Source organism: Eleutherodactylus coqui, chromosome 6 (assembly GCF_035609145.1).
Source record: "Eleutherodactylus coqui strain aEleCoq1 chromosome 6, aEleCoq1.hap1, whole genome shotgun sequence".
Taxonomy (NCBI): domain Eukaryota; kingdom Metazoa; phylum Chordata; class Amphibia; order Anura; family Eleutherodactylidae; genus Eleutherodactylus; species Eleutherodactylus coqui.
In genome coordinates, this window is record NC_089842.1 from 210375748 (window position 1) to 210392373 (window position 16626).

At 44.9% G+C, this 16626-nt stretch overlaps 1 protein-coding gene across 2 annotated transcripts in view; it reads left to right on the top strand.

The window, feature by feature from the left end:
- FUT8 (fucosyltransferase 8) overlaps window positions 1–16626 on the top strand; it is a 158414-nt gene that overhangs the window by 54348 nt on the left and 87440 nt on the right. The window contains exons 2-3 of one of the 2 annotated variants that reach the window (XM_066608684.1): window positions 12743–12831; window positions 14057–14407. In XM_066608684.1, coding sequence (XP_066464781.1) covers window positions 14136–14407 — 272 coding nt within the window. In that variant the 5' untranslated portion in view covers window positions 12743–12831; window positions 14057–14135. The remainder of the gene's footprint in view (window positions 1–12742; window positions 12832–14056; window positions 14408–16626) is intronic. The other variant, XM_066608685.1, reaches the window with a different exon arrangement.

Sequence of the window (16626 nt, forward strand, 5' to 3'; positions counted from 1 at the left end):
GTTCCATTTCTTTATTTGCATATTACCCAGAGCAGCATGAATGGTCTTATAAGTCTCCTCACTCACCGTCTAGGTGCTCTCCCTAAGGAGAAAAGATAGCGTTCCTGATGCAATTGCTGGAACAAAATCCCATTAGGATGAGCTTCAGATGCCTCCAAGACGCTTCACTTTATACATTCCAGCTTTACCAGATTGTCCGCCGACTCTGAGCAATATATTTTTTTGTTCATGGTTCATTTCTAAAAAATTCAATTTTGCTGTTTAGTGGTCCTTAAAATGTGCATTTGAGGCTTCTGTAAAGCTTCAGGATGTCATCTTTTGTAGAGTCACAAAATCTAAGTAGTGTAGACTGTAATGGAAGTTGACTGACACATCTCCAAGCATTTAAGAAACCGCAAGGAAGCGCATAAACGGCAGCTCCATAGTATAATGGGGTTATTTTCGGACATGTCACCTTCAGTTGAGTACTCCTAACCGTAGGGGGTTTCAGGACATATTTAAAGGGCTGGTCCGGTTACACAACATCATTTCCTCTATACAGCTGTGCTAAAATAACCAAGAGCTGCATTTAACTGTCTTCGGCCCCCACAATCCAGCGCTACAGCCTTACCATGGTCCCACTGTTATGGAGGATGACTTCTCCAGATGTCACGAGACCACTGCTGCCAATCAGTGGCTGCAGCATCATTGCTCTGAACTCATGGAGACGGTGCTCACATCCTGGCCACCATGATGCCAGGAGATCGGAACAATGGCGCTCAGGTGACCGGCCGTGAGGTTATCCTCCACAACAGTGCGGGACTGCAGAGTGGGGTCGCGGCAGGTGAGAACAGGGGGAAATGTGTTCTGCTAACTGGACAACCCCTTTAAGTCATCTTCACCCCTTTAAGTCATCACACCTAAAGGAGGCGGAATATTCCCTAGACAAATTGGATTTGTGCATTTTAATGCCTAAGCTCATTATTTTGAAGTTAACCTATAACTTTTTATTTGTGCCTTACATCTTATGTTCTGCCAATTCTGCGTCGTTAGTCTGTATTGTCATCCAGAGCTGTGTTCACAATTCTGCAGGTTTCTGAATGCAAATTGCAATCAGCTTGCCTTCTGAACACTACGTATTCTCCTGAATATTTATCCTGACTCGTGTGGTCTCTATATACATTATAAGTATATGTTGTTGGAAAAACATGGCTTGTGGCTGTTGAGCCGGCCTGATGGTCTCACAGACACAGGAAAGGGAAAAACATGCCAATCGGTGGTGGTCCGACCACTGGGACCCCCACAAAAGTGTAGGCAGCAGAGGAGATGCGTGCACACCTCTGCTTTATATACTTAAATGCAACAGCCAGAAGTAGCCGAGTTCAAGCGCCCGGCTATCTGTGGCAGTCCCACTAAGGCTAACGGAGCGGGGACATTTATGGACATCTTCTGCTGCCCAGAGCTACAATTGGTGGGGGGACCCAGCGGCCGGACCTCCACTGATCAGCAAGTCATCCCTGTATCCTGTTGATGTGGAATAACTTACTGTGGAGGGAATAAGGATGGGGTTATTAACATACTTGCTGACTGTTTCCACTAAGAACCAGCATGCAGCTATGTATGGCCTATAACACAGGTTGTAAGATGGAAGATTGGGAGTGGCCGTCTCTGGCCTTTAAAATAAAGACTTAGTAGTCGTTCCCCGTCCCAGCGAGTCGTGGCTCGTACTCTGAAACAGCCAGCAAATTGAAGCAGTCAGCCCCACGTAGAGCCGTCGTTCCCTCTGAAGGAAGACATCCCTTCTTCCGAGTGTCTGCAGCGCTTCCTCCTGTAAGAGGGTTAAAAAACGTCTCGTCTTTGATTTGTTGCTTATGTCTGCCGGAAAAAAAGGCGTTTGTACGCTGGGGATTTGTAATACTGCAGTTTCAGCTTCTTATTAAACTTGAGTGACTCTTTAATCTTTCCGTCAATGTGTTTTTATTTAATTAATGAAGCAGGGGTTCTAATAAACAAAGCACAACTTCTCCGTAGCGCTTAGTGCGGCCACACGGAAAACCGCAGCATTTTCAGGCTCCCTGTTCACAGTGTCAGAGGAGCGGCATGGATAAAATAACTAGAGGGAGCAGACAGAACACAGATGTATCGTGGATGGTTTTCCTTCACTTAAATCAGGGTTGTGCACTTTGCTCAGGTTGGGTCGGGGATAGAGGATTGCCTTACAGAGGACCTCTCGTTTTATGGAAACAATTAGGAGCAGCTTTTCTTGGAACGCTGTAATAAGCAGTTCTTCTGTTGTTCTTTCTGGAAAGTAAACAGGTTAATTGGAGCAAAAAAAAATTCCAAAAAATATTATGACACCCTCTCCACCCCCCCTACCCCACCCCCCATTAATCCTTTATTTGCCCGCTGATCCACGCAGGTGCTCCAACAGATCCTTTAGGAGGTGGCAGGGATGATGTCCTGCAGTGCTCGGGTGCCATGCTTACTGCTGGCACTGATGCCTGTACCGTAGAATGGCTTGTGACCACTGAGGATGCTAGTTGGCTGCAGTGTCCGGCAGCTTGGATACTCATGTTTTCTGCCCCTTAGCTCTTACTGCTATGTTACATCCATATGTCTGTCTTTTGGTTTGGCCTGATAGAGGTCTGCCGGAGACCTCACACTCCTCACGGCATTCATCTAGTGTCTTCTAATAAATCTGTGAAGACTTTAGCAATTCCGCTTCCACCTCTGGTGTCCATCTGCTTTGTGTCTGTTGGAGCACGTGCCAGAGAGGTTTCGGGGTTCTGCACCCCACTTCCTGTCCTAGAGGGAAGTGCTACCACCATTGTTACCAGTGCCTTATAAAATGACCTTCAGTGGGCTATGGCTCTGCATGCTTCTGACCAAAATATACTGCGCTGATTCTCTGAGTGCCTGCCGTCCTGTAGTGGGACCCGTGCTCCCAGCCCAGCATCGGGTAGCTGGATTGGCATTCATCAGACTTGGCAGGTCCATCATTGGCGGCCGTTCTCTTTACAGATGACAGCGGGTTCGCACGGAGCACATATGTTTGTACATCCAGAATCGGCGTGATGTAAGTACTTGTGTAGGCCGGGCTCACACGAGCGGACAATCCGCGGTAAAAGGCATGTATTTCTCCTTCACCCCTGCAGAAGAAAAGCCGCAGCTTGCTCCATTTTACCACACATTCCATGCAGACGGCCTCCGATGATGTCCATGGAGGGAACCGACCCGCTGCCCATATGCAGTTAACATTGCGAATGGGCTGCGGAGACCTGCATCCTCGCTAAGCGACGGCGCGGGAAGTACAAACAAAAACAAGTTGCATTGCACAGGACTGCCTGCAAGGCTCCAGTCATTGGCAATTCAGGGTCACCAGCCGGGCTCACTTCCGGAATCCGCTACCGACCTCCCACATGCGGAATCCAACCCGCTGGTGTGAGGCCGGCCTTAGTACTTTTGAGCAGTGTATTAGGAACTGGTGCGAGCGCCTTCTAGCAGAAGAGAGTTCAGCAACGGCCCATAAACCTCCTGCGGGCATCTACAGCTATAAGATGCATTCCGCTGACTTCTCTTCCTTGAGTCATTTTTTTTCTTCTTCCCCGAGACTTGAAGTATGTTGTAAAATCCTAAGCGATGCGGTTGTTCTGCTCCGGCAAGAAGTACATGGCGTTCTAGTGTATTTGTCAGGCTGCGGGATTGAATGAGGCTGTGATCCTTCCGCTTTGTGTGTCTTATCACAGCGCTCCCAAAAAAAAGGCATCTGAACACTTCAAAAGCTCCGTCTGCACCAGATAGGTTTTTATTTTTTTCCCCTTGTGTGAAATGCAGCCCCCCAGGGAGAGCGAGCGCTGCGGAGAGCCGGGCGATGAAATGGCCTATTAAGGAGAAATCCTACCTAGAAAGCTGGAGAAGGTTATTTACATCCCCGTATCAAGGCAATCAGCGGCCTTTCATACATTATTAATGCCCCCAATGCCAGGGAAGGTAGCCTTTTATTTATACTGCCGCCGCTGTCGTCTGCGCCGTTTTGTGAATGATTGTACTACTTCTGGGCGCTGCAGGAATAATGAGGCCGGAGTCTTGCAAGCTTCTTGCAAAACCTTGACGGACACACGGGTGGCTTGCCTCAATGTTGGCCTATAGAGAACCTGTATACCCCAGCGACAGCCCCCTCCTGAGTGTTATATGGGTAGGCAGCGATGGCGAGGCGCTACAATAGTTAGGATAATGGAAGCATTTGCCAATAATAAACCCCAAACTAACATTTTGGGAAAATGAAAGGGATAACTTTAGAAATGTGGTTTTAACCTCCTACTGACCAACCTATTTTGTGCCTTAAGGACCAAGTGATTTTCATGCTTGCAAAGCAAGAGCCATAACTCATTCACGTAGCCCTATGAGGGCAGCTTGTTTCTTTTTATGTTATAATGTGTTGTAGAACTTTTTATAACTTTTTTTTTTTTTTGAGGGGAATATGGAAAAGAACGTTAAGAAATTCCACCATTTTTATATTCAGGTTTTGTTTTTACAGTGTTCACAATTTGGGGGAAAAAATAACATAACCTACCATGCAATACTAAGTTTATATAATTTTGTTTTTTTTTTTAGTTTTTTTTTACCACTGTAGCACAAAAAAACCTGCTTAAAAATAATCGAATTCACATCACCGTATTGTAAGACCTACAACATTTTCCAACAACGGAAAATAAATAAATAAATCTTCTACTAGATGTATAATTTTATGTGTGAGACATATATTTATTACTAAAACAAGGCCCGGGGTCGGTACACAAGAAGCTGATTGGTTGTGGATCCATACCAAAAGGTACAGATTTTGATGGGGATTTTTTCAACATCTCGGACCCCCTTCAGTTTAAATTCGATTGAAAGAATGAATTCCTCTGCAAATCCGCACCAAAAGCAACACCAAATGGTGCAGATTTGGAATTGGTTTTTTCAGCTTTGGAAAATCCACAGCAAATCTGCTATGTGTGAACGCGCCCTGCCGCTACTCCCTGCTCTCTATACTACTAAGGGCGCCTGCACAGGAGCGGAAATTCCGCGATGGGATTTCCGCTGCTGAAAGCCTGCATAGGATTGCATTAACAAACACAATCCTATGCAGACCGCCGCGGTTTGACCGCCGGATCCGACCCGCCCGTCTGCAGGCGGCCTAAGGCTGCCTGTCCACGGGCGTTGCAGTATCCCGCAGCGGAGCTCCCAGGAGCAGGAGCCTGCAGACGGATCTCCGCGGTCAGCCTCCCTGACATATAGGTTGACCGCGGAGAATCACGGCAATTCGCAGCATGCTGCGATTTATTGGCCGCAAGCGGAGAATCGCTATGCTTCTCCGCTCATGGACAGGGAGACTGGGCTGTGCTTTCCATAGCAACGCTATGGAAAGCGTGCATTGCGTTCCCCGCAGCCGGATTATCGCCGCAGGGAACGCAATCCAAAAATGCCCGTGGACAGGCAGTCTAATAGTCCCTCCACTAAATCAGTGCCTCTCTGTGGCCGTGTTTGGTAATCCATAGTAAAATAGTGCCCCATTAATACATTAGTGCCTTGCTTCTCTCTGGTCTGCAGCGACTTTTTAACAAGTAAATCACAGTAAGTGAGCCTGTCAGAGGTTCCAGATGCCAGGCACTATATACTGTTGCAAGGAAAAGTAAGTGAACCTTTTTAGACTTTCCTGGAATTTTGCATTAATTACAGATAAAATATGGCTTGACTTAGGCTAGGTGCATACGGGGCGGAATTGCCATGGAATTTTCAGTGCAGACATTCTAGACCGCGAAAAAAGTCACAGCATGTCAATTATATCGCTATCTCCGCTGCGGCCGTCTCTCCCCGTACGGCACGAGTTTTGAAGCTGCATATCTGCCGCGTAAATCTAGCGGTATTGCCCTGCGGTAAGTCTGCTAGATTTCTGCAGGATTTACCCCCCCATGTGTACCCAGCCTTAGGGTACAGTCCCATACAGTGGTCGCTACATGGCTTGCTAATAAAGGGGTTTTCAGAATTGTTTGTTTTTTTCCCCCCTAAATCTGCATCTAAAAGTAATATGTTAAGGCATGTAATTGGCAGCCTGTAAACGCCGAGCCGCTGGAGAATAGAGCTGCTGCACTGGACATGCAGGACGCGGGAGAAGCGAGTAGAAGCTCTATTTTTTTGGCCATGGGGATATAAAAGATTTTTTTTAAAAAAAGGCGTCTTCCAATTTTTTTTTAGGTGCTCACTAGCTACAGGTTGTGGGTATGCCTTAAACCGTGCGGCAGTTGGCAATGAACTGTTAGGGAACACTTTAATTTGTTTGCAAGCTGCACTGACCTACCTGCATCACCAGTGGGGTTCTCCATTGTAACCCAGCGGCAGGATGACTCACAATGTAGGTTCATCCCCTTATCTAGTTCGTTATAGACACGCACAAACACTTGTAGCAGTCATGTCTTTTTACTGAGCACAGTGAGACATATCCACATTGTAAGGGGAGAAATTAAACCTTTGCGTTTTAATGTCTTCTTCAAGTGTTAATTGGCAAAAGATGAGATTAGATGTGTTTTGATTTCACAGGTGTTTTGCCCATTAAATAAAGGTACACAAAGCCGGGTTCCTGACAAGTCTGTTCTCAAGAAAGGCTTGTTAGTGTAGACCATGTCTCAATGGAAACAACTTTCAGAAGATATGTGAAAGACATAAAATTAGAAAGGGTTACAGAAACATGGAGAACATCCAGGACTGTTGCTGACCTCCCAGGAGGGGGTGTTCTGTTAATATTACTTTCAGAGCGCAAAGTACAATCCAGAAAGAGGTGAGAACAAACCCAAAGGTAACAGCGAAAGCACTACAGAAGGCGCTACAAACTGAAAACATCTCTGTTCTTGTGTCCACTATCAGAAAAGCAGTGAATAAGGACGGTGTTCATGGAAGGACATCGCGAAGGAAGCCTTTTGTTGTCCAAAACAGCATTGTGGCCCATGTCACATTTGACAGGACCACCTGGCTATTCCACAGTGCTGCTGGGAAATGTGATATGGATGGCTGAGGCAAAAGTGGAAATTATTAGCACAAATGCACAACGCTATATGAGAGGAAAGAGAATACTGCGCACCAACATGAAAAGCTCATCCCAACCTTACTCTACATAAGACAATACTGTCAGTACCACTTGTAATCCAACAATGCCCCCTCCAGCTAAGCAATGGGGTCATCCACTCTGTGGTACATTCTGTTTGCTGGGCATTCACCAATAAAAATAGGAATGTTGTACTAATTCTTCCTAGTCTGTGGACGATAGCGCCATTACCCGATCCTTTCTCTTCACAGTTCACATTTCCTGCTCTGATCATCACTGATGCTGGCATCCAGCCCTGCTGCTCCTCCGACAGCGGATCGGAGGATTGGCTGATCGGCAGGGATCCCTGACGATCTGCTATTGATGGCCCATACCGAAAATAGGCCATCAACAGTAAAAAAGGGGCAAAACCCCTTTAAGGGATCAACATTGTTTTTTTGTTTTAGCCTGTGTGTTATCACTATGATGAAGGTTGAGTTCTTGAAGGCCATCTTTTATAGTTTTTTTTTTTTTTGTGTTATTTTTTTTAATTGCTTGCTTGTATAAAGTTGCAAGGAAAAGTTATGAAACTTTTTGCGTGAACGCACTCTAAAGACAGAGCGGCTCTATCTCTAGCGCTTCTGCTATACGTTTAATTATTTTAATGCAGTTAATGGGAACATGGTGTTTTTCTCTATAAACAGTAGCATTTCACAGTAGTCTTAATGAGATGATTTATTTTACTATCTATCGGACCTATTAATTTTCCCCTGCCATTAGGGTGTTCAGCTGAGACAGGCTTTGTGCTCCGGAACAATCTGCCATCATGGAATGAGTTAGTTAAATGGGGTCCTCCATTAATTAATGTAATGGTGTTCCTTAGTTTTTTTCTGGCTTCATGTATATTTTATAAGCCTATGTATTGTGTTGTATCAAGGTTTATAGCTTTCCGGTGTTCGGAATTTGTGGTACGTTCACAGTAATTAATGGAACGGCCTATGATTACATAGCGCCGGCTCCTGTGAGCACTTAGCAGTATTTTTCTACAAGTAAATTTTATGAGGCTTTTGCTTGTACGAATACGCCAGGTCTTACAATTTATATTTCCGCTTGACTCTCTTTTTTAATGTCCTGTGCTATTATATATATATATTATGTATTTTACCATAAAGGTTGCAGCATAATTGTTTTCCTTACATTCGTGCAGTGTAACGAAGAGTACAAAGCACTGCGATAAGGCTCTGTTCACATCTGCGATGGAGGCTCCTTCAGTCCAAACGACCCAGCATGCTGTGTTATTTCGGCCAGGAAAATGCCAAATGGCATAACAGAAGTTGGCCGGACCCCATTATAGTCAATGGGGGCCGTTCAGTTCTGTCACAGGATGGATTTGTTTAGGCAGGAATTCAGCTTTTCTGCTTCCATAATGGAGCAGGAAAACAAAAACATGAATGCAGCTCTTAATGATGGCATAAACCCAAAGCGGTTGTATGCTTTGGACAACCTATTTTTGCTAGAATATCTCCTAAATATAGGCTGATGACACTGTCCCGCTGCTGCCACCACCAATTTTCAGCTGTAATTTGAAGGTTACTTGGCAAGAAGTATTTCATTTTCTCTGCAGCGCCTCTACAGGAGAAATGAAGCATTACACAAATCCCACAGAAAATGATGGGCTGTGCATAAATGTTATGGGTTGTTTGGTGCGAAAGACATTCTTATAGACCCTACTTCCTCTAATTGGTGGAGTACTGGAATGGGGTGGCCGCCTTTCAGTCAAGATGACCAGATAGGGTGTTTAAGAAGATGTTGTTGTGTTTTTTTTGGGGTTTTTTTTTCTAAGCCAAACTATCCCTTTCAGAAAATACATTCGGAAAGGTTTTGCAGGAAAGAGACTTTCTAAGATGGTTCTCCCTAAAGTTACTTCTAATGTTTCTCGCATTTCTTGAAATGTTTTACCTTTCCTTTTGTGTCTTCCTGGCTTTGGCTTACTTCCTATCCGTGATTGGGTTCTCATTTTCTGGTGTATATAATGCCTACAGAGAACGGATCAGTCTTATGATGTTCAACGGTGCCAGATGGACTCCATTGGCTATAGTGAGTTCCGTCTGGCTTCTGTCCTGCCCTTCGGCATTCTCCCGGATGAAATGGTGGTGTATGCTACACTATTTTGTCTGGGATTTTGGGGTGGATCTCTGTTTAAGGCCCTTAATGGAGTTTAATACTGTCAAAGCTGATACTGGCATGGATATCACACAACTGAAAAAAACAGTTCAAGACCAAAAAAACCTGGAGGGAGCTCGCCTTTAGGGGTCGCGGAGGGTCGTGAACGACTAAAGGGCTAATAGTAATAATAGTGGAGCCTTCAGAGAGAGATCAGGCATCATTAAATTTCTCTGCATATTCTCCACCACAATTCCAAAGAACTGCAATTTTTTTGCAGAACTGCAATAGATTTTCACAGCGAATTTTAGTGTTTGGCAGTCAGAGGCTCAAACTTGCATGAAAATCTGCTGTGGTCGATCTTGATGTATTTTGACTTTCGTTAACAGATGACCGTCACTGATGACGGACGCCCAGTAGGCTGCTCCTAGATGGTCGCTCCTAGACGGCCGCCCATTAGGCCACTTCTAGATGGCCGCCCATTAGGCCACTTCTAAATGGCCACCCACCAGGCTGCTCCTAGATGGCCACCCACCAGGCTGCTCCTAGATGGCCACCCACCAGGCTGCTCCTAGATGGCCACCCACCAGGCTGCTCCTAGATGGCCACCCACCAGGCTGCTCCTAGATGGCCACCCACCAGGCTGCTCCTAGATGGCCACCCACCAGGCTGCTCCTAGATGGCCACCCACCAGGCTGCTCCTAGATGGCCACCCACCAGGCTGCTCCTAGATGGCCGCCCACCAGGCTGCTCCTAGACGGCCGCCCATTAGGCCGCTCCTAGATGGCCACCCACCAGGCTGCTCCTAGACTGCCGCCATTAGGCCGCTCCTAGATGGCCACCCACCAGGCTGCTCCTAGACGGCCGCCCATTAGGCTTGCTCCTAGATGGCCGCCCTTTACGTAAGCAGTATGAGAGAGAGGGAGAATTAAATACCGGTGTAAATTTATACGTCATTCGTGGTCTGTGGGAGTCTGGTTGTCCGCCTCTATGGGCATTGTAATAGCTGCCATTAGTGGGTCGTCCTCTTTTAGATATCCACCATCTTTTAGGCTATAGTAATGGACTGAATAGCAAATTTAAGTGCTTGGCATAGATATGAGAGAGTTGTCCACCAAACAATCATCATCCCCATTCTCCCATGGGTGAACACTGAACAACTGAAAACTTATTTTGTATTCAAAGCAAATCTCTTCCAAAAGGAAGTAAACTGTCGTCTCTCTAGTGCCACCTATTGGAGGTAGCTACCTTTTTCTAAAGTTAATGCCGGACCCATAGAAGAGCTAGGACACATGACTAAGAATTGTAGCCAATCTAGAGAGACCAATCTCTAGACACCCATATTCGTGTTTTTGTCCCCCTGATTAGTACATGGCAGACTGCTGGAAAGTTATGTAGGTCATTGGACATTAGTCAGACATGGCTGTACTTTGGGTCAGGCATTGACTTACAGCTGTTTCCAATATGTGCCCCTAGAGAGACCCATGTTCTTCCTCCTTGAGGTGAGCCATTTTGCATACTTTTCCCATGGAGCATTGCCTTTAAGACTCCATACCAGCTCCTCAATGAGAACCAGTGCCCCTGAGAAAATCACTTTATTTTCCAACTAGCTGATATACCCGGCTTCGCCTGAGTTAATTTGGTACTGGTGTTTATCTGGTGTTCACACGGAAAATCTTATGAAGTCGTGGTTACTTTAGAGATACTGGGAAAAACATATGTTCACCATTTTGCATAGTTCTCTGCGTTACCCAGAAAACACCACGGGGAGGTAACCATGCGACATTTCCTTCATATAAAATGACATCAGGAAGTGACAGAATTAGATTCCATACGTAAAATTTGGACGCTAATTCTTTTGCACTTAGAATTGAATAATGGAGTTGGGACCCATTAACTTTTCATATTTATGACACAATCAATGCTTGTGCCAAATTTCATGTTTCTATCACATTGGGAAGTGAGAGATTTAGATTATGTACGTAAAATTTGGACGCTAATTCTTTTGCGCATAGAATGGAATAATCGAGTTGGGACCCATTAGATTTTCCTATTTATGACATAATCAATGCTCATGCCAAATTTCACGTTTCTATGACACCGGAAAGTGAGAAAATTACATTCCGTACGTAAAATTTGGACGCTAATTCTTTTGCACGTAGAATTGAATAATCGAGCTGGGACCCATTAGCTTTTCCTATTTATGACATAATCAATGCTCCTGCCAAATTTCGAGTTTCTATGACACCGGGAAGTGAGAGAATTAGATTCTGTACGTAAAATTTGGACGCTAATTCTTTTGCGCATAGAATTGAATAATCGAGTTGGGACCCATTAACTTTTCCTATTTATGACATAATCAATGCTCGTGCCAAATTTTAAGTTTTTATGACATTGGGAAGTGAGAGATTTAGATTATGTACGTTAAATTTCGACGCTAATTCTTTTGCGCTAGAATTGAATAATCGAGTTGGGACCCAATTACTTTTCCTATTTTGGAGATAATCTATGCTCGTGCCAATTCATGTTTCTACGAACTTTTGGCGAGTCAGTCAGTGAGGGCTTTCGTGTATGTGTATATATATCTATTATACACACACATGACTTCTGCTCGGTTCTATACTGTGTGTTTACTGTATACAGCTGCCACCTACACAGATCCTCTATGTCTTCATATTGCGCCCTGTGAGGTATCATTCTCCTATAAGGAATGCCTTTTGGTGACAAAAACCCAGTGCAATGGGGATGTATAAAAGAATAAACAACATTGTTGGCAGGTGAGGTATCGGTAGGGGCAGTAGCTGCGCCTGGGTGCCGTATTACCGATCCTACTTCACAGATACTTAGTATTCATCCATAGTATCGTATGAAGTGCGACAACTTTACGTCCTGCAGTATTCCACTATTTCTCTTTCTTCTGCACATATTTTGCTTGCTTCTGCATACCGTTTTTTCCGGGTAGTTGAGCTTCGGCTACATCTCCTACAAGCGTGATATACGGCATGTTTGTGTCTTCTCCTCCTCCCGAGCCTTAATCTGTTTACTTCATCGCTACTCCCATGTGAACGCGACAAGAGAAAAACAACACTGCACTCTTCTAAGGAACGCCAGGGGAATTGTCTTTTAGAAAGCGCTTGTTTCCACAGCTGGGGAGAAGCTTCGCCCCTTTTTGAGTCGGTAGTTGAGCTGAGTGATGGGGACGGATGTCATAATCGAATACCTCTCCTAATTGGGATCACAACACTTGGAAAAAGTGAAGAAATGTAATAAAGTTTCAGTTTGTGTGCGGCCGAACAATATATTGAATATTTGACCCGTTTCAGCCGTGTAGAGTTTCCTAGGACTGATCTCAGAATTATGGATTTAGTGAATATTTTTGGGAAATGCTCTATAAGTTTTGTAGCCAAGCGCGGCAGTCCTGTCATTTATTGTTTGCTGTAAAGCTGAGAAGTTAATGTTGGGTGGCCGCTGTGGGACTTCATACCTGATCATGATAATTAAGTCATCTAATCATAGTCATCTGGTTTCCTTCTTTTATAGACACAAGAAGAGAAGACACAGCTGTCAGGCACTACATGATCTTCTGATCTCTCTCTGTGCGGGCGTCAAGAGGACTATGCTATAACCAAGTAAGTAAGCAGGAAGCTTAGGGGGTCATTCACACGGCTATGTAGTCCGGCCTTGGGCTGGCGCTGTAATAAATAAACATACAAGGCCCCATAATAGACAATTTTTTATTTTTTTTTAATTGACCGGTGTGGAAAAAATTGCTGCATACACTTTTTTCAGCCATTTTCACGGAGGAGAATAGATATGCCATGTTCAGGGTCAGTGGAAACTGGACGGCACATATATGGTGGTCCGGGTCTTGGAGTCAGGTAGGAACTCAATCGTTGATCAAGGGATTTTTCTGACTGCCGTTATGGAGTCGGGAAGGAATTTTTTCCTCCAAATGGGCTGATTGGCTTCTGCTGTTTTTGTTTTTTGCCTTCCTCTGGATCAACAAAGAGGGTTGCAGACTGGCTGAACTAGATGGACATTGTCTTCATTCGGCCTAAGATACTATGTTACTATGTATGCTGACTATTGTGAGTTGCACTTGGGTTTCTCAGGCACAACATGCATACGGCCATGTGAACTCAGCCTTGGGGTTTAGTCTGGAAGGAAATTTGCATTGGAAAAATCCACAATGGATTTCAATGGAAAACCATGACGGAAATCCACCCCTCTACGTGCGGTTTGCTGTTGTGCATCTGCATACAGATTAGCATCGTTGAAAAACGCCAATTTGTATGTGACATGTCCAACTTTGATTCTGGACCCAGAAGGGACATCTCACTCCCCCCAATGTCGATTCCAATAAACTGTGCCGTATAGATTGTGATGTGGATTCCCATCACTTATGGCTTGTTCACACGGGGGGATTTGCCATGGGTTGAACGTGCAGATCCTCCTCTTCATATCGGCAGAATTTCTGCACCAAACTCTGCAAAAAAAATCGAGTTAAAATCCACACATAATGGTGTAGAATTGGCGCTACGGATCTGCTGCAGCAGCGAATCCTACCCCATCTGGACACATCCTAAAAAGGCTTTACCACTATAGACGTATAACATATCCATAGCATAGGTGATAAATGTTGGGTGGGAGTCTCTTCATTGGTGGTCTCATGTCCTGTTCTTGCTGCACCCACCCTACAGTGACAGCAGATTGAATAGAGCGGTGGTCACACATGTGCGGCGCTGCTCCGTTCGTTTTAATGGGACTGACAGAAATACCTGAGTGAGGATGCATCACTTAATATTGTCATTGTTTCTTTCTGATCGTTTTGGTTCCCCATTGTAATTGCAGCAGTGCTGTGATCTGTACTTGTAGATTTGGAGGACCAGGACGCTGACCATGGCCTTCGCAATGATTACCTGGTGATCTCCGGATGACGAGAGGGACTTTGGGAATACAATGTTTCTTTCATGAGACGGCACCCTGTGGGCAGAAGCTGAAGATGCGGCCATGGACGGGATCCTGGCGTTGGATAATGCTCATTCTCTTCGCCTGGGGGACATTACTCTTTTACATTGGTGGACATCTAGTGAGAGATAATGATAACCCGGACCATTCCAGTAGAGAACTGTCTAAGATATTGGCCAAACTTGAACGATTAAAGCAGCAGAATGAAGACTTGAGGAGAATGGCGGAATCGCTCAGGTGAGAGACACTTGGTGCCGCTTCATGACACTTCCTTATGGTTGTGACTAAAACTGGGTCGGCTTCATGTAACGTCAGGAATCTGTGGGTTATCATTGGAGCCTTGCAGTGTATACAATATGCAAGGGATTTCTTTATGGGGCCTCAGGCTGGATTTCTTCACCTTGTTTCGTGGTTTTTACTGTATGTCTTTGAGTTTGTATGACTAAAGGTTCGTTTATACAGAGCGATTATTCGAATCGCAGGAAACTGCGAGTTTGGGTGAGTGTTGTATTTAGAAGTGGCCTCCGACAGGGCAACGAGCGACAAATTGTTCACTTGTCAGATGCTTGATCTTTGGCTGACAGTCGTTCATTTATGCCAAACCTTACATCAGATGACCCTTCACCAGGCTCCATATAAATGACACCAAATGACAGATAATCCTACATCCTTATTGGATAAGGGAGGCTGAAAAATACCCTTCCATAGGGTGCCGTATAAACAAACCTGATCCACACACGTTTCGCTACCACATGGGTAGCTTCATCAGGGTTGTAAACCAGCTTTAGTTACAAATGTTTGTGTTTAGCCTTTTCACAAAGTATCTTTCTTTTATAATAGCCCTATACAGCCTAATGCCATCCAGAAAAGTACCTTGAAGAACGCGAGCATAAATGTAGAGGTTCGTTTCCCTTTAAATACTGAATGTTTTTACAGTCCCCCACCACCCCTCACTACCTCTTGGCATGAGTTCATACATATGTCAGAATTCCTGGACTGCCAAGTATTTGTGCCAGTAATTGGCATACATGTATAAAGGAGTATGGATGGGTAGCAAAACTATGTGCCATGACATATGCTGCTTGTTAGGTGCCAGTAAAGTGAGGTATAGCAGTAGTTATTAAAAGTATTCTTTTCCTGTAGAAATAATGCCATTTTATGTCCAAGAGCAGTGTCTGGTACTGCAGCTCGGCACGGGTTAAATGAGTGTCAGACATGGTGCAAAGTTTGGGAGAGTTAAAAAGAGGCAAGACATTCTTTGTGATTTCAGGTCGTGCCCCCCTTCCCTATTGGGTAGGACCAGGTCAGAAGCTGGCAGTGGGCATGGTGTAGACAGGGACGGGACAATCTGTGCCATTCTGAATGAGGTCTGTACAATGACTGTATTGCATTCAAGGTGGCGGTGCGCCTTGTGGAGTCACGGCTTGACTGTTCCAGAAGTAACCAGCAAAATTGTAAAATCATGTGATGATTTAAAAAAATATATACTTTTCATAAATCTAATATATACATGATCCCAAGGTGCATGGTAGAGAGAATTATACTATCCATATATCTCATGTACTATGTAACATCTCATCCACAACATTCATAGTAATACAGGAACACAATCCCAGGGACTGTAAGCCGTCGTACTCAAGTATGTGTCCCATAGAAGTCCATGTCTCCTCAGTAACCTTCATAGATGGAAGCAGAAAAGTACTGTACGGTCACACTGGATTTCTGATTGGTAGCTGCAGGTATATAGTCCATAGGAGAGCTCATCCCTCCCCAGGTCGTACCCCAGGTAACTCATACTACTCATTTTACTATATAGTCCAGTCCACAGAAGAGCTTGTCCCTCCCCAGGTCGTACCCCAGGTAACTCTTACTACTCATGTTATTATATAGTCCACAGGAGAGTTCATCCCTCCCCAGGTCGTACCCCAGGTACAAAGTTTTTGTTTGTATTGTATTAGGGCTTGTTCACATCAGCTCTCGGGGGTTCTGTTTTCCTACTCTGGAAATGCAGCGCCTTTTCTTTCAGTCAGTCGGGCAGCTGGGTGGAAAGCGGGCAGACCCCACTGTAGTCAATGGGGTTTGTCCGGTGCTGCCCACAAACAGAACCATTCGGCTGCGGGGATTCCCCTTTGTTACTTCCTGAACTGAGCAGAAAATTGGGATCCCTGCTGCAGATGTCAAACCACCCTGATGTGGGCGGCAATAGAGAGCATCCAGCTGCACATCTAATGGAGCGAACACAAGAATTGAGTTTACTGCCCCTTTTGAAGGGGATCATGTTTGCAATGTGTGGTTTTCCCATTGCTTCTTGCAATAGTCAACTGAAGGTCTTTCCCTGAGTTTGAGAAAGTTAACTGAAAATGCTAACGTCATAGGAGTAAAGTTCAGGCTGCCTCCTCACCCTTCACGGCTGCTAGGGCAGCTGTAGGAAGTAGAGCCAAGGACTGTGAGCATGG